The sequence below is a fragment of the Ursus americanus genome, chromosome 36 (assembly GCF_024610735.1).
Source record: "Ursus americanus isolate L20-20 chromosome 36, mUrsAme1.1.p, whole genome shotgun sequence".
In the NCBI taxonomy this organism is placed as follows: domain Eukaryota; kingdom Metazoa; phylum Chordata; class Mammalia; order Carnivora; family Ursidae; genus Ursus; species Ursus americanus.
The window spans coordinates 5,259,614-5,284,623 of NC_142162.1; the positions used below are offsets into that span (position 1 = coordinate 5,259,614).

The 25,010-nt window shown below is 38.0% G+C and overlaps 1 protein-coding gene across 2 annotated transcripts in view; it reads right to left on the reverse strand.

Annotated features, from left to right (window-relative positions):
• The window catches only part of FAM227B (family with sequence similarity 227 member B), a 195,732-nt gene that overhangs the window by 23,641 nt on the left and 147,081 nt on the right, over positions 1-25,010 (reverse strand). Inside the window, exons 12-13 of one of the 2 annotated variants that reach the window (XM_087859290.1) lie at positions 21,730-21,827; positions 11,277-11,437 (exon numbers count right to left, since the gene is read on the reverse strand). In XM_087859290.1, coding sequence (XP_087715416.1) covers positions 11,277-11,437; positions 21,730-21,827 — 259 coding nt within the window. Of the gene's footprint in view, positions 1-5,261; positions 11,438-21,729; positions 21,828-25,010 lie in introns of those variants that run through there. The other variant, XM_087859289.1, reaches the window with a different exon arrangement.

Genomic DNA, 25,010 nt, shown 5'->3' on the forward strand with positions numbered 1-25,010 from the left:
TTAATTCTCAGATTATTTCTTTTGATAGTATCAAACAGAACAAGCAGGCTTTCTTCACTGTTCTTCTTTCTTCTTTGTTCTCCTCTGACTGGATAACTTTAAAATTCCTGTCTTCTACCTCACAGATTCTTTCTTTGCCTGATGCATTCTGTTATCGATGGTCTGTATTGCATTCTTCATTTCAATCATTATAATCTTCAGCTCTAGAATTTCTATTCAGTTCTTTTTTATGATTTCTATCTCTTTGTTAAACTTTGCATTTATTCATGTATTGTTTTTTTGATTTCATTGAATTATCTGTGTTTTCTTGTAGCTCACTGAGTTTCCTTAAAACAGCATTTTGAATTCTTTACCAGGTAAATCAAGATCTCCATGTCCTTGGGATTGGTTATTGGAGGATTATTGTGAGCTAATGATGATGTCATGCTTCCCTGATTCTTCATCTACCTTGAAATTTTTTGTTGCTGTCGTCACATTTCAATTAGCAGTCACCTCCTCTAGTCTTTGTTAACTTCCTTCAGGAAAGAAATACCTTCCATCAGCCCTGCTAGGGATTCTGAGGCTTTCTCAGACCTTCTATGGATACAGCCGCTCCATGTTTCTTGCTCCCCCTTGTGGCAGAATTCTTTTTTTTTTTTTTTAAAGATTTTTTATTTTTTTTTATTTATTCAACAGAGATAGAGACAGCCAGCGAGAGAGGGAACACAAGCAGGGGGAGTGGGAGAGGAAGAAGCAGGCACATAGCAGAGGAGCCTGACGTGGGGCTCGATCCCAGAACACCAGGATCACGCCCTGAGCTGAAGGCAGACGTTTAACCGCTGTGCCACCCAGGCGCCCCCCCCTTGTGGCAGAATTCTTAAGCTTGTATGCCTTCTCTTGATCCTGTAGCATACCAGGGCAAGTGCTGACAGTCTTCCTTTTGTTTTCCCAAAGGTGGATTAAAGCTCGAGTTTGTGGTCTCTCCCTGAACCACAGATTTGGGCTGGCACAGGTTTTCTGTGTGTGCTCACCAGGCATCTGCCAAAGTTTGCTCTCACCACTGACATTTGGAGCATGCACAGGAAACTGTCCACAGGGTGTGAGTGTGTGTGGGTAAGGCACAAGAGCACTGGGGGGTGGGGGGGGCAGGGGTGGTCTACCATGGGCTGGTTGGGAAGATCTGTGGGTGATGTGTCCCCAGCAGTCTTCTTGATGGGAGTCTATGACAGTTAGTAGAATCTGTATCCCTTTAATGCCCTCTGAGAGTCCTATCTGCCACTCTTCCAGTCTCTTCTTGTTCCCCAAGTCATGTAGCTTATGATTCAGTGATAAATGATAAATCGGGTAAGAGAAAAATGGGCTTTCTGGCAGCAACCCACACAATTAGGAAAGCTGAGTGCATACTCACACGCTCTCACTTTCTCCCACGTGAGATATCATGGCGGAGAGGATCTCTCTTGGCCTTAAGCTGTGCCACCTTGGGGTAGGGGTGAACTCAAACTGTTCTTACCCTCTCCAGTGTGTCATATATGTGTGTGTGTGTGTGTAATTAAAACTAAATTAAGTAATTAAAACTAAATTAAAAACTTATTAAAAATTTTTTTTTCCTGTAATGCTGGAACTTCTCTACTGGAAAACTGGACTTCCACAAAGGCCCTCTTGTCCACAGGTGGTTGTCTGTGAGATGTCTTCCCAGGGTCCCCAGACTGTAGGGGGCCAGAGTTGGTTCAGAGGCCACTATGGGGCCTGCAGCCAGAACTGAGGTCTGTATGCCTATTACCTGATGCACAGCTGGGTAAGACTCCCCTTAGTTCCCTTGGTGAGTGGTGCTGCTCCCACAGTTCCCCATAAAGGCACTCTTATTTGCAGACAGATGTCTAATTGTTGTTGTTAAGAGGTGGTAGAAAAATGATTAACGAATGTCTTATTAAGCTGTTCCAAACAAAAAGTTTGGGGACTATGCATACTTTTTTTCATCCCTATATTTAATAATGCTGAGAATCAGAATGAAAATACCTTAGCTACTTGCTCCAGGAAATGCTTTCTCCTGAAAGAAAAGACTTTGAGCCCCAGTTACAGTAACTTGCTCATCAAAACTCACTTCAAGACCCTTGCTTCACTGGGCCCACCAAGCCAATTAAACACTGCCCAATCCCAAGTAATTCCCTGCCTTGCATAGCCTGACTCAAAGTCATCCAACTTAGGCCCTAAAACCCTATAAATATCATCGATGAATTTACCCATTATGAGCCACTACTAAAGTTCTTTTAAGTTGATATTCTGTCTTAGCTTTACTTGGTCAACTGGTTATTCTGGTGTCCTTTTAAGGAAGCTGACAGCTGAGAATGAGAATGCATACTCCAAAGAACCCCTTTCGACAGTGAGTTGACAAAATGAGAATGTTGTCATTTCAGGAAAAAAAACCTGAGCTGTTTACTAGTTTAGCCACTGACAGCATGGAAAGTCAAAGTCCTCCAACAGAATCATAAATGTCAGGATTCAAGAAGACTTGAAATTTATCTAGTCCAATCCATCTGCTTGGTACAGATGGAGAAGAAGCTCAAATCTGGGCTCAAATTAGAGTAAATTTTAGAGATTCCTTCAGTGCAACCAAGGGTTTTGGGACTCCTCTCTACTCCCTTGTCTCCCTCCTTCGTTCTCTTCCTTTCCCCAACCTTGGAATACCTTGTCCCTGTTCTTCCACTTTACAGACAACTAGAGGAACGATCAGTCCTCCATCATGTTTTGGTGGAGTGTGTCTGTGTTGCCACAGGGTTTGAGGGCTGGGTGTTTTCAACAAATATGTATTTTTAAAAAACTTCCCATTCCAGGAAGCTAACATGTGGTTTCTATTATCTGAAAGGTCTCATTAAAAGATAATATTGTCATATCCACACCCCTAGTTTTGAAGCTAAAGGGAAGTGAGGGTTAAATTTTTAGAGTATAATCTCATAAATAATGGAACAAACTTTGTAGCAGTGTAGGCCTTCCTATCCATTTCACCCTGATAATTCTAGAAGGACTGAGGGAAAAAAGTATTTTATCTTATCTTTACTAGAAAAATAACTAGGTGGGAAGGTTCTGGATTAGAGGTTTTTTTCGAACATTTGTCTTTTAGCTAATTTATTCCTTTGAAAATGTGATTACCAAATCCTTAGTATATGTTAATTACTTGAAATGCCAGTGACTTGAAATGAAAAATGTATTTGATAATAATTTTAGTAACAACTGGCAAGTTGTTATTTACATATTAAAGAGGAAAAAATCTATGTATGCACATGTGACAAAGATTATTGGAAATGTTTTTATAAATAAAAGTGAAAAGAAGTTGAACATGGCTCTAAAGAGTTTCCCACTGGATTCTTAGTGTGTGAAGATCAAGTGTTATACAGAGCTGATGACCTTTCTTGAATCTCGGCGTTTCTCCCTTTCCTTTTTTTTCCACTGTTGACTACTTGCTTCTCCCACATCACAGATAATTCACAACAGATGATTTCTTTGTACGGTTTTTATTTTTATGTTGATTTAAGTCTTGCTATATCCCACATTATTTTCAATCGTAGATCCGCCCTTGGACAGTTTTTACATGTTAATAAGTTTGTCACATGTGAAGGTTGGAGCATGTCGTTGTAGTAACACAATGCACTCTTTATGATACTGCACTGAGTTCAGATTTTTTCTCTAAATTGCAACAAAATGTGAACCTTCTAAATTCATGTTAGAAATACAGATACTACAGTCTATTGACCTTTCTTTTTAACAGGACCCACACATAGATACAGCCTCTGGACATTCCTTTTTAATGGAATGAGACACAGACTACACCAACTACACCAACACTGTGTTCCTGAGTTTTCTTTATCTTGTAAAAAAATAATTTGTGTTTCACGTGGAAAAAAATATCAGACATTCAGGTATTTTTTTGTTAGTCTACTCCAGCACATTAAAGGATGAGGTGATGTATAAAAACACAGATGATGTGAGAAGGGAAAAGTAAGTGCTCCAAATATATGTTGCATGTGATTCTATACAATTTAAAGACACATTACATATTCAGTTCCGAAGTCCTTGAAGTAAAATTTTTTGTTGTTTTACTCCTAACTCTAATACTAAGTGATCAAGTTTAAAAAAATATTCAAAGATAGTTCATAAAAGATATTCAAATTTTCTAATAATTGTTTAATATACATTAGCAAAAAAGTTTATTATTTTCCTTATGGATGTACATTAAAAATCCTGTCAGAATCATGAGCACCCCGTGAAGTACAATTACATTTGTTCCCTTTCCTCCTCCTTTCCACAAGCATCTCCAGTCTTCTCAGTATTTATATATGAATTCTAAAACATTGACAATAAAGCAATCTTCCCTCTTATGACTTTGGCAAGTCACTCCAAATCAAAGGAAATATTACCTATAAGGTTAAATTTATTTTAAATGTATCTGTTTCACAAAACTCTGATTTAAAAATTGCATAGTGATCTGATATTGTTCTGTATTTGAGCTTAAGAAAGTATATCAGATGAACTTTATGTGGAAAACCCAAAAGACTCCACCCCCAAATTACTAGAACTCATACAACAATTCAGTAACATGGCGGGATACAAAATCAATGCACAGAAATCAGTTGCATTTCTCTACACTAACAATGAGACTGAAGAAAGAGAAATTAGGGAATTGATTCCATTTACAATAGCACCAAAAACCATAAGATATCTTGGAGAGAGGTAAAGCAACTACAGAACACCGATGAAAGACTCTGAAGAAGACACAAAAAGGGAAAAACATTTCATGCTCATGGATCAGAAGAATAAACATAGTTAAAATGTCTATGCTACCCAGAGCAATATACACTTTCAATGCCATCCTGATCAAAATACCAATGACATTTTTCAAAGCGCTGGAACAAACAATCCTAAAATTTGTGTGGAACCAGAAAAGACCCCGAATCACCAAGGAAATGTTGAAAAAGAAAAACAAGGTTGGGGAAATCACGTTGCCTGATTTCAAGCTGTACTACAAAGCTGTGATCACCAAGACAGCATGGTACTGGCACAAAAACAGACACATAGACCAATGGAACAGAATAGAGATTCCAGAAATGGACCCTCGACTCTATGGTCAACTAATCTTTGACAAAGCAGGAAAAAACATCCAATGGAAAAAAGACAGTCTCTTCAATAAATTGTGCTGGGAAAATTGGACAGCTATATACAGAAGAATGAAACTTGACCATTCTCTCACACCATACACAAAGATAAACTCCAAATGGATGAAAGACCTTGATGTGAGACAGGAATCCAACAAAATCATAGAGGAGAACATAGGCTGCAACCTCTTTGACATTAGCCACAGCACCTTCTTTCATGAGACGTCTCCAAATGCAAGGGAAACAAAAGCAAAAATGAACTTTTGGGACTTCATCAAGATAAAAATCTTCTGCACAGCAAAGGAAACAGTCAACAAAACAAAGAGGCAGCCCATGGAATGGGAGAAGATATTTGCAAATGACACTACAGATAAAAGGCTGGTATCCAAGATCTATAAAGAACTTCTCAAACTCAATACCCAAGAAACAAATAATCAAATCAAAATACGGGCAGAAGACATGAACAGACACTTTTCCAATGAAGACATACGAATGGCTAATGGACACATGAAAAAATGTTCAACATCATTAGCCATCCAGGAAATTCAAATCAAAACCACATTGAAATACTATCTTACACCAGTTAGAATGGCAAAAATTGACAAGGCAAAAAACAAATGTTGGACAGGATGTGGAAAAAGGGGATCCCTCTTATACTGTTGGTGGGAATGCAAGTTGGTACAGCCACTTTGGAAAACAGTCTGGAGGTCCCTCAAAAAGTTAAAAATAGAGCTACCCTATGAACCAGCAATTGCACTACTGGGTATTTACCCTAAAGATACAGATGTAGTGAAAAGAAGGGCCATATCCATCCCAATGTTCATAGCAGCATTGTCCACAATAACCAAACGGTGGAAGGAGCCGAGATGCCCTTCAACAGACGAATGGATAAATAAGATGTGGTCCATATACACAATGGAATATTACTCAGCCATCAGAAAGAACGATTACCCAACATTTGCATCAACATGGATGTAACTGGAGGGAATTATGCTAAGGGAATTATTTGGATGGGACTGGAGGAGATTATGCTAAGTGAAATAAGTCAAGCAGAGAAAGACAATTATCATATGGCTTCATTCATTTGTGGAACATAAGTAATAGCAGGGAGATCATTAGGAGAAGGAAGGGAAAAATGAAGAGGGGGTAAACAGAGGGGGGAATGAACCACGAGAGACTATGGACTCCAGGGAAACAAACTGAGGGTTTTGGAGGGGAGGAGGGTACGGGGATGGTCTAGCCCGGTGAAGGGTATTAAGGAGGGCACATATTGCATGGAGTACTGGGTGTTATATGCAACAATGAATCATGGAACGCTACCTCAAAAACTAATGATGTACTACTGTATGGTGACAACATATCAGAATAATAATAAAAAAGAAAGTATATCAGATGCAAATGGTGGGCATTCATCCTTTCTGATGGCTGAATACCCACCATTTGCATCAACATGGATCTAACTGGAGGGAATTATGCTAAGTGAAGTAAGAGAAAGTAAGTCAAGCAGAGAAAGGCAATTATCATGGTTTCACTCATAATGTGGAACATAAGGAACAGCTCAAAGGACCACAGGGGAAGGGAGGGAAAACTGAATAAGAAGAAATCAGAAAGGGAGACAAACCATGAGAGACTCTGGACTCCAGAAAACAAACTGAGGGGTACAGAAGGGAGGGGGGTGGCAGGATGGGGTAACTGGGTGATGGCTATTAAGGAGGGCACGTGTTTTGATGAGCACTGGGTGTTATACACAACTAATGAATCGCTGAACACTACATCTAAAACTCATGATGTACTATATGTTGGCTAACTGAACGTAAAAAAAGAATGTTTTTTAAGATTAAGAAAATTAAGAATATGATTCTGTTGTTAGGTAGTATGTTTTTATAAATGTCAATCAAGTCAACCTGGTTGACAGCGCTACTTGAATTTCCTGTAGCCTTATTGATTTTCTGTCTGCTTGTTTTATCAATGATTAAAAGAAGAGTATTCAAATCTCCAAAAAAAAAAAAAAAAAAAAGAAAGAAAGTATATCAGAAAAATCTCTCAGTAAATAACTTACAGGATTTTGAAATATATTGTGCATGGTCATGCAATCTTACAGGTCTGGGGAAAAACTTATAAAGTAACTTAATACAGAATCAACTGTAGAAGTTTCAAATAACTATTCTAAAATATTAGGAACATTACCATGGCATCCTTTCTTTTTTGTCCTCTGTTGACTTCTCTGCCTCTTACCATCCTTGCCCCAAACCATAACTGTGATTATCCTTAGAAAACTAGAATATACTTTTATCTTCTTTCGGAACTACACAGTTCTCCCGGCTAGACAATTGAGTACCAGAGTGCGAGTGTATTGGCCGTGAAACCAGACTACCAAGGATAGACTCCAAGTGCCATCACTTAGCAAGTTATGCTTCCTGTGCCTCAGTTTATTTATCTTAAAATAGAGACAATAATAGTATCTATCTCGGAAGTTGACATGAGAATGGAATGAATTAATAAATGTAAAGTACTTAAAAGAGTGCTTGGTACACAGTAACTGTTCATTAAATTTGTTAAAACATCATTTTGATATGACTACAAAGATGAACTTTGTACCAGTAACTCCCAAATTTCTATCCCTATCCCTGTCCTTCAGTTTTCTTAACTTTAATGTCAATTTTCTTGAAAAATAAAATGAAATTTGACCTTATCTTCATATAAAACCATACTATACTCACCCATCAGACATTTATTGAACATGTATTGTATGCTAGATACTTTTTTCCCATGTCAGGGATACAGAGGCAAACGATTCTTTGTTCTCTACTGAGTGAGAAAAACAAGTGAACTTTACACTACAATGTGATAAATATTTGAATTTGTTGAAGAGATTCATCTACATCAGACTTTCGCTCAAACATTGTTGAGTTACCTATTGATTACCAAGATTTATTTCCTCGTGGATTGTTAGACTAAAGGTCTCAGTTTCTTATTGGCTGTTGGCTGGAGGCGGTCCTCATTTCCCCACCATGTGGGCTTCCCCACACAGCAGCTCACAACATGGTAGCTGGCCCCCCCCTCGCCCCGCCCCGCCTCGGGGCTCTGAGTGGGTGAGCAAGAGAGTTCAGGCAGGACTGAGGTCAGTCTTTTTGCAAATGAATCTGAGAAGTGATATACCATTATGTTAGCCATATCCCATTTGTTAGACGGAAGTGATAGGTTCAGCCCACACTCAATGGAAGGGAATTGAATTATGACACCAGAAGGTGGGGATCACTGGGGCCCATCTTAGAGTCTGCCTACGTCAAAAATAATGAGTTATGTTTATCTTTCTGTTATTATTTATCTCCTTCTCTGCCTTCTCTACTTTGTTTGTACTCCCTCACTCTGCATAGATGTACTCACTGTAAAGTATTATCTTTCCACTTCAGGAAAGCTACGCGACTCCAATAAGCTCATGGAAAACTATTAAAAATGTTCTATATTCTGAATGGCTTCAAAGTAAAATTTGAGTGAGAGAGAGAAAAATTCAATGATTGTAGAATCATTGCATATAAGTATGGGAAGTCTGGACAGAAATTCCATGAGCAGCTATCATTATTTTGGAGAAAACATTACTGGGCTCGGCCACCAGCCATTCATATCACACTCAGAATTCTAGCCTAGATCACCATGTCAGGAAAGCAGGCATGGCTCAGAAAATGGTGGAAGATTCTGGTGCTCTCTCTGCTGCATGAATCACCTGGGAAATCATTACTCTTTGTGCTTTGGTTTCTTTATGTGTAAAGTGGCTGTGATATGCCCACTGCTGCAGGACTGCGGTCATTTCTGTGATAATACACAGGGGGTTCAATACCTGCTTTGAGAAGTTGCCATGTGCTGATGGAAACGAAGAATCATGTTCATTTTGTTCATCATTAGGTCTAGGGATATTTTTTCTTCTTGGGGTTATTACATTTTACAAGTTCAAAAAGCATCACAGAAAGCTCCATTTACTTTCCAAAGGGTGATTTCTCTCACATAGTTATGGAATGAGATGCTCTCTTAATAGGTTTCATGCTTTAGATATCCATTTCCTCCTCTCCCCACCCCTACACATGCTCACACTCTCCCTACATTCTCAGTAAATGACTGGTACAAAGCCTCGCATAGCCATTGGACAAATCCATGCCTATCAGAAATGTAAACACAAAGACTAACATTTTTATAATTATAATTAAAATTACTTAAAAGCAATTTATTATGAATGGTTCTACAGCCTTTCAAATTTCACTTCTAAACATTTAAAATTTTTGTTTTGGACTAACCCAAGGTTGATGATAATCCTTGGATCATTACTTAATTTACAAGTCCCTGAACAGACTGATTTAGCCCTGGAGTTTGCCTTTCTCCTTTTGTTTCAGAGCTATCCAAGTTAATTCCATGTACATATGGTTAGTGAGGCACTGGAGGCTGTCTTGACTGACATGTGGGAGAGGAAGTATCCTAGAAAGAGTCCTGAGACTCTGGTAGAGCAGATTTTGATCATATATCCCATGAGTAAAAGCTATGTGAGCACACTTCCATATAGGTATAATTTTAAATTTATGAATTATGTAATATCGATCTGTATTAATCTATTATACATATTATAAAAGATGCAGTCTATAAATAGAAAACAGTGAGATAAAATATTTTAAAAAATAAAATTTAATATTACATTTATTAATGGCATACTAAGTCTTTTATCCTCAATTGTAGAGAATTGATAGCTACATAGTTGGTTTATAAATGCCTTGCAAATTAAACTGGCATTATACAATCATTTGCTAATACTGAAAAGCATAACATATACTTAGTGCTTGATTGTTTATAATAATTATGTATATCCACATTTCAAATAGTCATTTTGAAAGTTATTGTTTTTTTAGCCTACATCTTGGCAGAATTGATTGGTTTGTCATTTATTTCATGTCGTTTCCTTTTCTTGAGACAGAAAAAGGGGTGGGGGAAATAGGGGCAGAGGGAGAGGGAAAGAATCTTAAGCAGGCCCCATACCCAGTGCAGAGCCTGTCGCAGGGCTCAATCCCATGACCCTGAGATCATGACCTGAGGGGAAATCAAGATGACTTGAGCTGAAAATCAAGAGTCTGACACTTAACTGACTGAGCCACCCAGGTGCCCCATTAATTTCATTTCTTAGCGGGCCGAGAAGGATCTCCTTCAAGGAGTAGGAGAAAAATCATTATGGCATTTTCCTTATTTTTAAAAAAATATTATCATCAATCTAAATTTTCTTTCCAAGAGCCTTTTAAAGCTACTGGTCCACTTGTGAGTATTACCTTAGTTAAACCAGATGATGTAATCTATAAATCTGCTTACCCAAAATCTGTTACCTAAATCTGTTTACCCAAGGAAAACAGCAACACATGATACCCAGAAAACAACACAAGAGCAAAGATACCATCATTATCCTTCAGCTGAGTGAAGAAGGTACTCACTTACTAAATATTAGTAAAGTTTAAGTTTTTTTGTCTTTAAAGATAGAAATAGATATAAATAAGAGTTTTGATATATACATATATATTTTTCTATCCAGAGCTGTAATCACTTCAGTTTGGAGACCAGGATCCTAGATCCCTTTGGGGTTTATCCAAGGCCCCAGTGGGGGCTGGGCTAGCATGGGTTATGCGGAGGGGGTAGACGAGTAGAAGCGTACAGAACTCTGGGCCCCTCACCCCTGCTGCAATGAAAGAGCTCCAATTTCATTTCTATTATATTTTACATAATTAACCTTTCTGACAAATTTTCATTGGAAAAAAGAATTACACAGCTAAAACATGTTTGAAACTTTCCTCTGGAGAAGCCTAGAAGCCCATGCTCCACAGTCTGACAAGTGCTTTAAACTGAACCCTGAACAGTGAAAGTCTTTTACTAAAGAGCTACGTATACCAGTTCCCGGGTTTTATGTTTTTTAACTTCTCTTGCATGCAAAATCACACGCTTAGACCTAAAAGAGAAAATACTTTAGCTAAACATGCTGTGAAAGTTTTGAATATAAGTAAATGCTAAGTAAAAAAACACTGGTTAAAAAATGCATTAAACTTTTTTCTTGATTGTGACATTTAGTAAAAAGTTTTGAACATTTTAGAAATAGATCACATTAAAGCAAAGCTTAAAAAAGGATATGGTTCTCGCAATATTTCAGTGAGTTTGATCTTGGTTTGTCTAGGGGCTTTGGAAATACCAGCTAACTCATGCATCTTAAGGTAATATAAAATCAGTGGACTCTGACCTCCAAAATTGAAGAGCACACGGTTAAACTCTGGACCAGGGCTAATATAATGGGACTGTAAAGGGAAGAAAAAAAATCAAGTAAATTATTACTTTTATGTGCTTTTAAAGAACTGTAAATAAATATAACTGCATTGTAACTATAAATAAAGTTACTCTCTGGTATATTAAAATAAATAAAAAGAAACTCTTATAGCATCTTTTTAAAAAATATATTATTTACTTTAGAGAGAGAGAGAGAGAGCGCACAAGCGGGAGGGGCAGAGAGAGAGAAGGAGACAGCATCCCAAGCAGGCTCCCTGCTGAGTGGGGAGCCCCACGGGGGGCTCCATCTCAGGACCCCGAGATCATGACTTGAGCCAAAATCAAGAGTCAGATGCTTAACTGACTGAGCCACCCAGGCACCCCAAGCATCTTCTTAATTAAAGAAATTTACTACAGTATGAATCTATGAGTTCATGCAGTAAGGCCCTTCTGGCGTTCTTATTTATCAGCTCGATAGATAGGTCAATAGAGATTATTCTGTCTGTAGAACAGAAAGAAAAAAGAAAGAAGAAAATGAACAGAGCTCCAGAAAAAGGGACAGGAAAAAATGTGAAGAAAAACATGACCAAAACCTCTAAACATTTGTGGAAAACATATCCAAGAAGCTTAACTCCAAGTAGAAAAATACTCACCTAGACACATCATACTCAGAGTGTTGAAAGACCAAAACAAAAAGAAAAATCTCAAAAGCAGCAAGAGAAAAACAACATATACGAGAACCCCAATAGGATTACAAGCTGAATTTTTATCAGAACAAAGGAAGCCAGAAGGCAGGTGGATAATGTAACCAAAGTGCTGATGGAAAAACTGTCAACCATGAATTCTCTCTCAGGGAAAGTGACCATGAATAGAATTGTTCCAAGATTCTATTACTGACTTCTTGTGGGATACAAGGTCAGTATAGCAACTACTCATATATTAAGTCTTTCCTCTATTTTTGTAATGTGTGGATGAGAGATTTATTATTTCCACTTCCTGTGAGGAAATAAAATTTTATTCTCATTTGCTTTTACTGATACATAAAAGTTCTCTTGTGTTTCTTTTGCTTATGGTCACTTTTTCATTGCTTTCCTTCAGAAATGCTGCATAAGTATTTTGAACAGTAGAACTATCATAATCCAAAGCAATTCTTTGATGGTGAAAACTCAATGTCAAAATCAGACATATTTTCTATTATGTAAATAATTTACTCCATCTCAATCTTCCATGAAAATTCATATTAGGTTATATCTAGCCTGATCTTTTTTTCCTCTTTTCTCTTTAAAAAAAGTTTTTTATTTAAATTCAATTTAATTAACATATACTGTATTATTAGTTTGAAAGGCAGAATTTAGTGATTCATCCCCGTTGCATACAACATCCAGTGCTCATAACAAGTGCCCTCCTTAATGCCCATCACCTAGTTATCCCATCGCCCCTCCCACCTCCCCTCCAGCAACCCTGTTTATTTCCTATAGTCTTATGATTTGCCCCCCTCTCTGTTTTCCTCTTATTTTATTTTTCCTTCCTTTCCCCTATGTTCATCTGTTTTGTTTCTTAAATTCCACATATGAGTGAAATCACATGGTATTTGTCTTTCTCTGACTGGCTTATTTCACTTAGCATAATACACTCTAGTTCTATCCACGTCACTGCAGATGGCAAGATTTCATTCTTTTTGATGGCTGAATAATCTTTAAATTGCATGCAAAACCAGATCAAGCTTTTTCTAGATTAAAAGGAAATACTGCCTGTCTAGAAAGATGTTTTATGACCCTTCTGGCTTCTGCCTTGGCTATTGTTAGACAGAACCTACATCTTATTGAAATTCTAGAAATAGACATTTCTGTTATTTTTCTGCAATTATCCATTTTTTAAAATAGGAAAACCTCAGTTAATACCTGCTCCTTCCTCTATAATGGCCCCTGATTTTTAAAGGGTAGTTCAACGTGACAAGAGCAGAACTATGTGTTAAATGCATATCCAGTGTTTGGTGAAGCCTTAGCCATTTTACTAGATACTTTAAAGTGGAAGGTTTGAAGTTGCCCAAATAACTCTTGCTAGAGATATTCCAAATACCCAAAACAATTAGCAGAAGCTCTATTGCTTCCATCTACCCCACAAAAGACAATGGCAGAAAATTATCAGAAAACTTAAAGATTCCATGAAACAAGACTTTCATAGCCAAGAGTCAACCTGGTACTAAATTTGAGAACCAAGCAATCCTATAAACTTTGGAAGCATCACAAGAGATGAGCTAGAAAGTCCAAGGGATGATTTTCGTGTTTAATTTTTTTGGTTAATTTATTAAAGGATAATTGCTGACGCTGACTAGAAAGCGAAACTTTGATTTTTGAGGTTTGCATGTGCGTCCTGCCAATGCTCATAATGGCACTGGGCAGCCACAGGCACCCATTCAGCATCTGGACAACCACCGTGCTCAGAAAATTCTTTATGTCGAACTGAAAACAGTCTTCCCATAGCTTTCACTTATGGGTAAACATAAAAACTTTGTGGTCTGTATCGCTAAAAGAAATTTTTGAGCCACACAGAAAAAGCCTAATTCTGCTTTCCTAAAGTAGCTCTCCACATACCTGAAAACAGTTATTATGGCCACCAGAGTCTTTTCTAGAGGAAATGCCTTTAAATATTTTGGCGATTGCTCAAAAAAATATGGTTTCAAAGCCCTTCATCATCTTGATTATTTTCTATTCAGAACACTTCTGTTTGTCTACACCCTTTCACAATGTGGAGCTCCAAAATGAACATAATATACAATTGTTTAATCAGCATAGAGTAGATCTCACATGTCTGTTTAAATAGCTCAAGAACGCAGTAGATTTGGGGGTCAACAAGATTCTCTGTTGATACATACAGAGCTTACTATAAAAGACAATTCCCAAATCTTTTCAGATGCCTCTGACCATGGCTTTATTATCCTATACTTGTGCAGCCGTAATTTTGGACCTTAATGCTTTTTCCATAATAAAAGTTTATCTTCTAAGATACTTGATAGCCAGTACTCGATTGTTGTTAACTTTTGATCATCCAATGTATTTGTAGTTTTTCCAAGGTTTATGACATCTACATATCTAATGAAAATGGCAACCATATTTTTATCCAAGTTGTTGATAAAAATAATCTACATAGGACAGGGCCAGTGATGTGATGCATTACCAAAAATGTATCTGCAATTTGCTTTCCATCTTTTAACAGTGCCATCTGAAAAAGGTTGTTCAGTCAGTTATAAATCCACCTGTCCATATTTCTTCAATTTGTAAACAGGATATAAAGGGCCATTTTTAGTGAGTGCTGAAGATCAGATATACAATTTCTATTACATTTCCTGATTTCTAAATCCAGCAATATTGTACATGCCCCTTGCCCCCAATGGTGTGATATCATCATTGATCACAAATTGACTTCTGGAGATCACTAGTTTCTATTTTAAGTACTTACAAACCATCCTTGGAAGCACTGTAAATGCTGGAAAACATTCTATATGTCTGTATTATTAAAGATCAGGAAATATATGAATACTGACTTCAGAATGTGGTTTTTATATAGGCATAACATAAAATTTATGGTCAGACTTGAATAGATAATTCAGACAAAATTTTAGCAATAAAGACTGCAACAAATTTGAAACCTAATTGTCCTAACAAGAGATAAAATTCAGAATATCAAGCCAGTAACCTCATCAAATCTTGGCTAAAGCAACACAAGATGGAAAAGTCCATAACGATCTCTAATAGGGAGGCACCATCAGAAACATGGAAAAACTAAGTAACTGAAACTTATCAGTAATAGTATCTACATATGGCTAGTTATCCCAGGCTCATGGCTTAAGAGATAGGGACAGGTCAGCCATTGCTGAAAACACTTATGAAGTTTTCCCTGCAACCTTGACTAGAACTTATTGAGATCGGAGCCATGTTTGTTTATCAACCCAAGGACAAGAAGTGCCAGAAGTGTGAGAAAAGATGAATGCTATGTTTTTTTTTTTCTTTAGAGATGAGGATATTAAAAAAAAAAAAAGGCTTTTTAGCATTAAGATTATCCTCTCCAATAAATCACTTTTGATTATTAAATTTTTCTAAAATATATGTCAGAAATATAATAATGGGTTTGGAGTTAAGATGGCGGAGGAGTAGGGGACCCCTTTTTCAGCCGGTCCCCTGAGTCGAGTTGGATAGGTACCAGACCATCCTGAACATCCACGGAATCAGCCTGAGACGCAGGAAGATACACCTGGATCTCTACAAATGAACATCTCCAGCACTGAGTATTGAGGTACGAAGCGGGGAGCCGTGAAACTGCGCACAGATATCGGAAGATAAACGGAAGGGGGAGGGAGCCGCCACGTTCGGGCGCCGGGAAGCGGTAGCCACCTGCACGGGGGGAGCAGGCGGACTCGAGGACGGCACCTGCGAGAGAGCGGACTGAGACTGTGAGCAGGAGCGCACGCCACCAGACTTCTCACGGAGCTCCGGTGCGCTCACTGGAACCAGACTGAGACCGGGAGACCCGGGAGCGCGGAGGCGGCTGGCGGTGTTATAAACACAAAGGACAGAGACGCACCGGCCCTGGAAGTGAGGGCTGGGACGCCGGGTGTGGGGTGCACATCCCGGGACGCTGCAGGGTTGAGCAGCACCAACAGAAACAGAGTTAAAGTGGCCAGAACATCAGTGGAGAACGGTCCGCAATCCCTCTGTTCTGTGACAGAGGCTGAGATTCAGCCACTGTTGCTCTGACTCTCAGAAGAGGCGCAGCAAACCTCCAGGGAAAGCTGCCAGAGAACAAAAGCCTGGAAATACCGGCTCACAGCGTGCCCATCCCCATCCCCCCTCGCAGGGGACACGGAGACTCTACCCAAACAGGGTTGCCTAAGTATCAGCACGGCAGGCCCCACCCCCAGAAGGCAGGCTGAAAAATCAAGAAGCCCACATCCCTAAGATCCCTATAAAACAAGGGCACATCGCCTGGGTCCCAGTCAATAATTTGGGCTCTGGACAACCCCGCAACCTCTCCTCATCAGAATGACGAGAAGGAGAAATCCCCCCAGCAAAGAAAAGACAATGAGTCTGTGGCCTCTGCCACAGAACTAATGGATATGGATATAACCAAATTATCACAAATGGAATTCAGAGTAACAATGGTGAAGATGATGTGTAGACTTGAAAAAAGTATTAACGAAAATGTTAATGAGAATATAGAATCTCTAAGGGCGGAAATGAGAGTGAATCTGGCAGAAATTAAAAATTCTATGAGCCAAATGCAGTCAAAACTAGAGGCTCTGACGGCCAGGGTGAATGAGGCAGAAGAACATATCAGTGAATTGGAGGATGGATTAGTAGAAGAAAAAGCTAAAATAGAATCTGGACTTAAAAAAAATCCACGCCCAAGAATGTAGGTTACGGGAGATTACTGACTCAATGAAACGTTCCAATGTCAGAATCATCGGCATCCCCGAGGGGGTGGAGAAAAACAGAGGTCTAGAGGAGATATTTGAATAAACTGTAGCTGAAAACTTCCCTAATCTAGCAAGGGAAACAAACATTCATGTCCAAGAGGCAGAGAGTACCCCTCCCAAGCTCAACCACGACAAACCTACGCCACGTCACGTCATAGTGCATTTCACAAATATTAGATCCAAGGATACAGTATTGAAAGCGGCCAGGGCAAAGAAATTTCTCAAGTACCAAGGCAAAGGTATCAGAATTACGTCAGACCTGTCTACACAGACCTGGAATGAGAGAACGGGTTGGGGGGGGGGGCATTTTTAAAGCTCTTTCAGAGAAAAACATGCAGCCAAGGATCCTTTATCCAGCAAGGCTGTCATTCAGAATTGATGGAGAAATAAAAACCTTCCAGAATTGCCAGTCACTGACCAATTTCATAACCACGAAACCAGCCCTACAGGAGATATTAAGGGGGGTTCTATAAAGGTAAAAAGGCCCAAGAGTGATACAGAACAGAAATTCATAATCGATAGAAACAAAGACTGTACTGGCAACATGGCATCATTAAAATCATCTCTCTCAATAATCAGTCTCAATGTAAATGGCCTAAATGCTCCCATAAACTCCACAGGGTTGCAGACTGGATAAAAAGACATGACCCATCCATTTGCTGTCTACAAGAGACTCATTTTGAACCTAAAGATGCATTCAGACTGAAAGTAAAGGGATGGAATACCATCGTTCATGCCAATGGACCTCAAAAGAAAGCTGGAGTAGCAATTCTCATATCAGACAGATTGGATTTTAAACTCAAGACTATAGTTAGAGACACAGAAGGGCACTATATTATTCTTAAAGGATGTATCCAACAAGTGGATATGACAATTATAAATATATATGCCCCCACCAAGGGAGCAGCAAGATACACAAGCCAACTCTTAACCAGAATAAAGAGACATATAGATAAAAATATGTAAATAGTAGGGGACCTCAACACTCCACTATCAGAAATAGAACACCCATGCAAAAAATTGACAAAGAAACAAGGGCTGCGAATTCCATACTCGACGAGTTGGACCTCATAGATATATAGAGAACACTACACCCCAGAACCAAAGAATACTCATTCTATTCTAATGCCCATGGAACATTCTCAAGAATAGACCATGTTCTGGGTCACAAAACAGGTCTCAACTGATACAAAAGACTGAAATTATTCCCTGCATATTCTCAGACCACAACGCTTTGAAATTGGAACTCAACCACAAGGAAAAATTTGGAAGAAACTCAAACACTTGGAGACTAAGAACCATCCTGCTCAGGAATGATTTGATAAACCAGGAAATCAAAAATCAATTTAAACAATTTATGGAGACCAACGAGAATGAAAACACAATGGTCCAAAACCTATGGGATACTGCAAAGGCAGTCCTAAGGGGGAAATACATAGCCATCCAAGCCTCACTCAAAAGAATAGAAAAATCTAAAATGCAGTTTTTATATTCTCACCTCAAGAAGCTGGAACAGCAACAGAAGGACAGACCTAATCCATGCACGAGGAAGCAGCTGACCAAGATTAGAGCAGAAATCAATGAATTAGAAACCAGGAGTACAGTAGAGCAGATCAACAGAACTAGAAGCTGGTTCTTTGAACGAATTAATAAAATTGACAGACCACTGGCAAGACTTATCCAAAAGAAGAGAGAAAGGACCCAAATTAATAAAATTATGAATGAAAAAGAGAGGTCACAACCAACACCAATGAAATTGGAAGGATTATTAGAAACTTTTATCAACAGCTTTATGCCAATAAATTAAGCAATCTGGAAGAGATGGAGGCCTTCCTGGAAACCTATAAACTACCAAGACTGAAACAGGAAGAAATTGATTTTTTTAAACAGGCCAATTAATTATGAAGAGATTGAGTCAGTGATAAACAACTTTCCAAAAAACAGAACTCCAGGCCTGGACAGTTTTCCTGGGGAATTCTACCAAACATTCAAAGAAGAAATAATACCTATTCTCCTAAAGCTATTTCAAAAAATAGAAACAGAAGGAAAGCTACCAAACTCATTCTATGAAGCCAATATTACCTTGATCCCCAAACCAGGCAAAGACCCCATCAAAAAGGAGAATTACAGACCGATTTCCCTAATGAATATGGATGCCAAAATCCTCAACAAGATCCTGGCTAATAGAATTCAACAGTACATTAAAAGGATTATCCATCATGACCAAGTGGGATTCATCCCTGGGATGCAAGGGTGGTTCAACATTCGCAAATCTATCAGTGTCTTAGATTTTATCCAGAAAGAAAAATTCAAAAATCATATGATTCTTTCAATAGATGCAGAAAAAGCATTTGACAAAATACAGCATCCTTTCCTGATTAAAACCCTTCAGAGTACAGGGATAGAGGGTACATTCCTCAATCTCATAAAAACCATCTATGAAAAGCCTACAGCAAATATCATTCTCAATGGGGAAAAGCTCGAAGCCTTTCCCTTAAGATCAGGAACACGACAAGGACGCCCACTCTCACCACTATTATTCAACATAGTACTAGAAGTCCTTGCAACAGCAATCAGACAACAAAAAGGGATAAAAGGTATCCAAATCGGCAAAGAAGAAGTCAAAATGTCTCTCTTCACAGATGACATGATACTCTATATGGAAAACGCAAAAGAATCCACTCCCAAACTATTAGAAATTATAGAGCAATTCAGTAATGTGGCGAGATACAAAATCAATGCTCAGAAATCAGTTGCATTTCTATACACGAATAATGAGACTGAAGAAAGAGAAATTAGGGAATCCATCCCATTTACAATAGCACCAAAAACCATACGTTACCTTGGAATTAACTTAACCAGAGACGTAAAGGACCTATATTCTAGAAACTATAAGTCACTCTTGAAAGACATTGAGGAAGACACAAAAAGATGGAAAAATATTCCATGCTCATGGATCGGAAGAATTAACATACTTAAAATGTCCATGCTACCCAGAGCAATCTACACTTTCAATGTTATCCCAATCAAAATACTGAGGACATTTTTTAAAGAACTGGAACAAATAGTCCTTAAATTTGTATGGAACCAGAAAAGGCCCTGAATCGCCAAAGAACTGTTGAAAAGGAAAAACAAAGCTGGGGGCATCATAATGCCGGATTTCAAGCTGTACTACAAAGCTGTGATCACAAAGACAGCATGGTACTGGCACAAAAACAGACACATAGACCAATGGCACAGAATAGAGAACCCAGAAATGGACCCTCGGCTCTTTGGGCAACTAATCTTTGATAAAGCAGGAAAAAACATCCAGTGGAAAAAAGACAGTCTCTTCAATAAATGGTGCTGGGAAAAGTGGACAGCTACATACAAAAGAATGAAACTTGACCACTCTCTCACACCATACACAAAGATAAACTCCAAATGGATGAAAGACCTTGATGTGAGACAGGAATCCATCAAAATCCTAGAGGAGAGCATAGGCAGCAACCTCTACTGCATCGGCCAAAGCAACCTTTTTCATGACACATCTCCAAAGGCAAGAGAAACAAAAGATAAAATGAACTTGTGGGACTTCAGCAAGATAAAAAGCTTCTGCACAGCCAAGGAAACAGTCAAAAAAACTAAGAGGCAGCCCACGGAATGGGAGAAGATGTTTGCAAATGATGCTACAGATAAAAGACTGGTATCCAAGATCTGCAAAGAACTTCTCAAACTCAATACACGAGAAACAAATAAACAAATCATAAAATGGGCAGAAGATCTGAACAGACACTTTTCCAATGATGACATACAAATGGCTAACAGACACATGAAAAAATGTTCAAAATCATTAGCCATCAGGGAAATTCAAATCAAAACCACACTAAGATACCACCTTACTCCAGTTAGAATGGCAAAAATTGACAAGGCAAGAAACAACAATTGCTGGAGAGGATGTGGAGAAAGGGGATCCCTCCTACATTGTTGGTGGGAATGCAACTTGGTACAGCCACTCTGGAAAACAGTGTGGAGGTCCCTTAAAAAGTTAAAAATTGAGCTACCCTATGACCCAGCCATTGCACTACTGGGTATTTACCCCAAAGATACAGATGTAATGAAGAGAAGGGCCATATGCACCCCAATGTTCATAGCAGCATTGTCCACAATAGCTAAATCGTGGAAGGAACCGAGATGCCCTTCAACAGATGACTGGACTAAGAAGTTGTGGTCCATATATACAATGGAATATTACTCAGCTATCAGAAAGAATGAGTTCTCAACATTTGCTACAACATGGACGGCACTGGAGGAGATAATGCTAAATGAAATGTCAAGCAGAGAAAGACAATTATCATATGATTTCTCTCATCTATGGAACACAAGAACTAGGAAGATCGGTAGGGGAAGAAAGGGATAAAGAAAGGGGGGTAATCAGAAGGGGTAATGAAGCATGAGAGACAATGGACTTTGAGAAACAAACTGAGGGCTTCAGAGGGGAGGGGGGCGGGGGAATGGGATAGACTGGTGATGCGTAGTAAGGAGGGCACGTATTGCATGGTGCACTGGGTGTTATACACAACTAATGAATCATCGAAGTTTACATCAGAAACCAGGGATGTACTGTATGGTGACTAACATAATATAATAAGACAACATTAAAAAAAAAAAAGAATTTGCCATCTCTACTTATCTGTTTCTGTGATTTGCTTAATTGCATTAATAAATTAAATCTGAATATTAAAATAAAAGAAATATAATAATGAACATTGTGTATATATAAAGCTGTTCATATATAGCAATTAAAATATAGCAAATTATATGGCAAGTTAAAGAAGTAAGAACATTTTTAGTAATTACTATGCTCCAAACCTTTGTTGTTAGTCTTGATACACTTGATTCTTCTTTGAATGTGGGCATTGTATATGCTCTTGGGTTCTTTAAAATTTTTGTCATATTGAAGTCTACAGCTAAAAGAGAAAACAAAATACTTTCTTAAATTCTGGCTGTTATTTCTTTACAAAAATATGTAATATTTTTTTCTTCTAGCAATGTACCCTAAACACAGAAAGAACCCAAAATGGATGAGATAGAGGTTAGGATATTGTTATAGCTTGCCTCAGTTAGAGGAAATAAATATACTGTCTCATTTTTACTTAACAGGGCTTTAGAATTGATAAAACTTTTTTACTTACATTATCTCACATTACTATCACAAACCACTCTGTGAGCTAAGTAAGATTTTCCACAATGTACAGGTAATATAACTAAGTTCAGGAAATTGTATGACTCTAAGCTACAGCTCTAAGCTATCCTTTAAGACACAGGCCTAGGTCTTTTGCTTCAGAGCCCAGAGCTTTGTCCATGACCCTCTAGTTTAATGCAATAGGAGGCTTGGGCCTCTATGTGTTAGGGTCCACCTTTTCCATATACTGACAACAAACCCAAATAAGGAAAGACTTGCTAAGTTTTCCTTGCAACCAGCATGAATATACATGAAGGTAACAAGGGAATCTTGCCATATCTTAAAGAAAAGAAGAACTGTATGGCTTAATCAGTATGTCAATCAGCCTAAAAGAACAAGTTAGTTGTTAAGGGTATCTTAACACAGAGCAGAGAAAATAGGTAATCTGAGGTTTGTACCAGATTGTGGCACTTATTATCAGGTGTCAGGTAGACTAATAGCACTACAGGTTGTAGATAGAGCTCTGAAGAGTTAAGGAAAGTCACCCAGATTGATTTTTGACACTAGACATGCAAAGATATTAGATATAAGTCTGAAATGCTAGAGGTAAGTAGGCATTTATCTCTGACAGAGTAAAGAATCGGTTAGGAATCTGAATTTTAAAATTTTGAGTAGAACCAACGTTAGATTAAGTTGAAGTTAGCAGCAAGAAATGTAATAAACCATATAATTTATTTCCTTTAAAACATGCTCAAAAGCAAAAAAATCTCTTATAGAGGGGCATCTGGCAATATCTACAAAAATACAGATACATTTCTCTTTGACCCAGCAATCGCTCTTCTGAGACTATATCCTACACAATCTCCTACGTAAGTATGAAAGAACACAAGTACAAGTTTACTGATTGTGGCATAATATATAAAACTTAGAGATTATAAACAACCCATGTATTTAATAGTAAAGTACTAGTTAAAAACACTGAGGCACCCCCATTTGATGGAATACCATGCAGCTGTGAGAAGAAATGAGGAAGATCCCTATACTGATTTGAAGAGATCTACAGGTCATATCATTAAGTGATGAAAGCAAGGTGCAGAACAGAGTGTATAATGTGATCGAATATATACAGTATGCTACCTTTAGTATAAGAATATATTCCATTTGCCTTCATTCGTATAAAGAAACACAGGCAAGATAAGTAAAAAACCAATAAAAATATTCTCTGGGAGGAATAATTAAAAAAACAAAACTTGTTCAATTTTGAATCATTCTTAAACACATCTTAAGGTAATATTACTTAGTTTCTGGTCTCTATGAACAGGCATAATATTAATAATAAAAGGACCTCTACTTCATGTCCACTGTCCCTACAATAAAAACCTTACTTTTCAGAATACTTAACCCTGGTTGTAAAATCAGTCAATAGAACGTCATACACATCAATATTAGGTAAAAATCCCCAGCTGGTAGTAACAGCAAAAGACAAAGAAGTAAGAGATACATAGAAAACACAAAGCAAGGAAATTTTAAGAGTAAAAGTTTCAAAGAAAAAATCTGCAAAAAATTCCTATGAAAAAGAAAAACCCCACCCAGATATGATAAGAGTAATGAATAAGCTTAAAATGACTATGTTTATTAGCTTTTTTCCTCCTATAGTCCCCTAATCCATAATTTATTTTAGGTGAGAATATTAATTTTTCCCTGATTACAGTTTTTATATATATCCTCTGTTCTCATGGCTCATAGCTCTCAAAGCTTGAGAACAAGATCATCTGAAAAACCAAAAGTGACTCTATTTGATAAAACCATAAGAAAAAATGTCTCAGGGCATCTGGGTGGCTCAGTTGGTTAAGTGTCTGACTCCTGATTTCAACTCAGATCATGATCTCAGGGTTGTGAGATCGAGTGCCACGTTGGGCTCCATGCTGGGCATGGAACCTGCTTAAGATTCTCTCTCTCCCTCTCCCACTGCACTCCCCCACCCCCACTCTCTTTCTCTCTCCCTCTCAAAAAGAAGTCTCAACTGTTCTCACTAGGCTTCAGAAATCTCACTAGTGACAAAATAGTCTACTCTTACTCCACCTATGTTGGAAAAAAATTCAATCCCATAATTATCCCCTTTTTATTTTAGGGATTTTTAAAAAAAGATTTATTTATTTGAGAGAGGGAGAGAGAGAAAGAGAGGAGCATGCACAAGTAGGAGAAGGGGCAGAGGGGAGAGAATCTCCAAATAGACTCCCTGATGAGCACAGAGCCTGAAGCAGGGCTCGATCTCACAACTCAAGAGATCACAACCTGAGCCAAAACCAAGAGTTGGACAGTTAACTGACTGAGTCACTCAGGTGCCCCTATTTTAGGGATGTTTAAAAGGGAGACACTTAGGCAAGTAGTATGGTTATCTCTATCCACTTTTGTAGTTTTCATTAATAGTCCTTTTGAGATGCAAATAACTCATATATCTTGGCAAAATTAAACATCATACAGGCCATATACATTAAAATAATTATTGAATAAACTATAGAAACAAAGTGTTACTCAGAGGCCCATTTTAGAATATATCTAACTTAAATTAGAATTACTCTTAGAAAGACTTTTATCTAGTGGTGAAGTATAAGGGCAAACAAAGGAAAGAGAAAACACAGGTAGTCATTCTGCAAAATATACATGATCTGAGCAAATAAGAAATAAAACAAAATTTTGTTTCAGTAATATAGGAAAATGATACAATTATTTTGAAGAAAGTTATTGCATACCCATGAGTATGTTCTAACTGTCTTATTGCATATATTTTCTTATCATGCTTCCCAGATTTTTTCATATCCCTATACAAATATTTCCCCAAGTCCCTTCAATCTTAGCATCTGCAGATCTACTCATTGGTTTGCTTAGATATTAGACCTCAAACAAGTTATATCTGTCTACATAGCTATTTACAGAACCATCCTCCCAACTCTCTATATGCAATTTG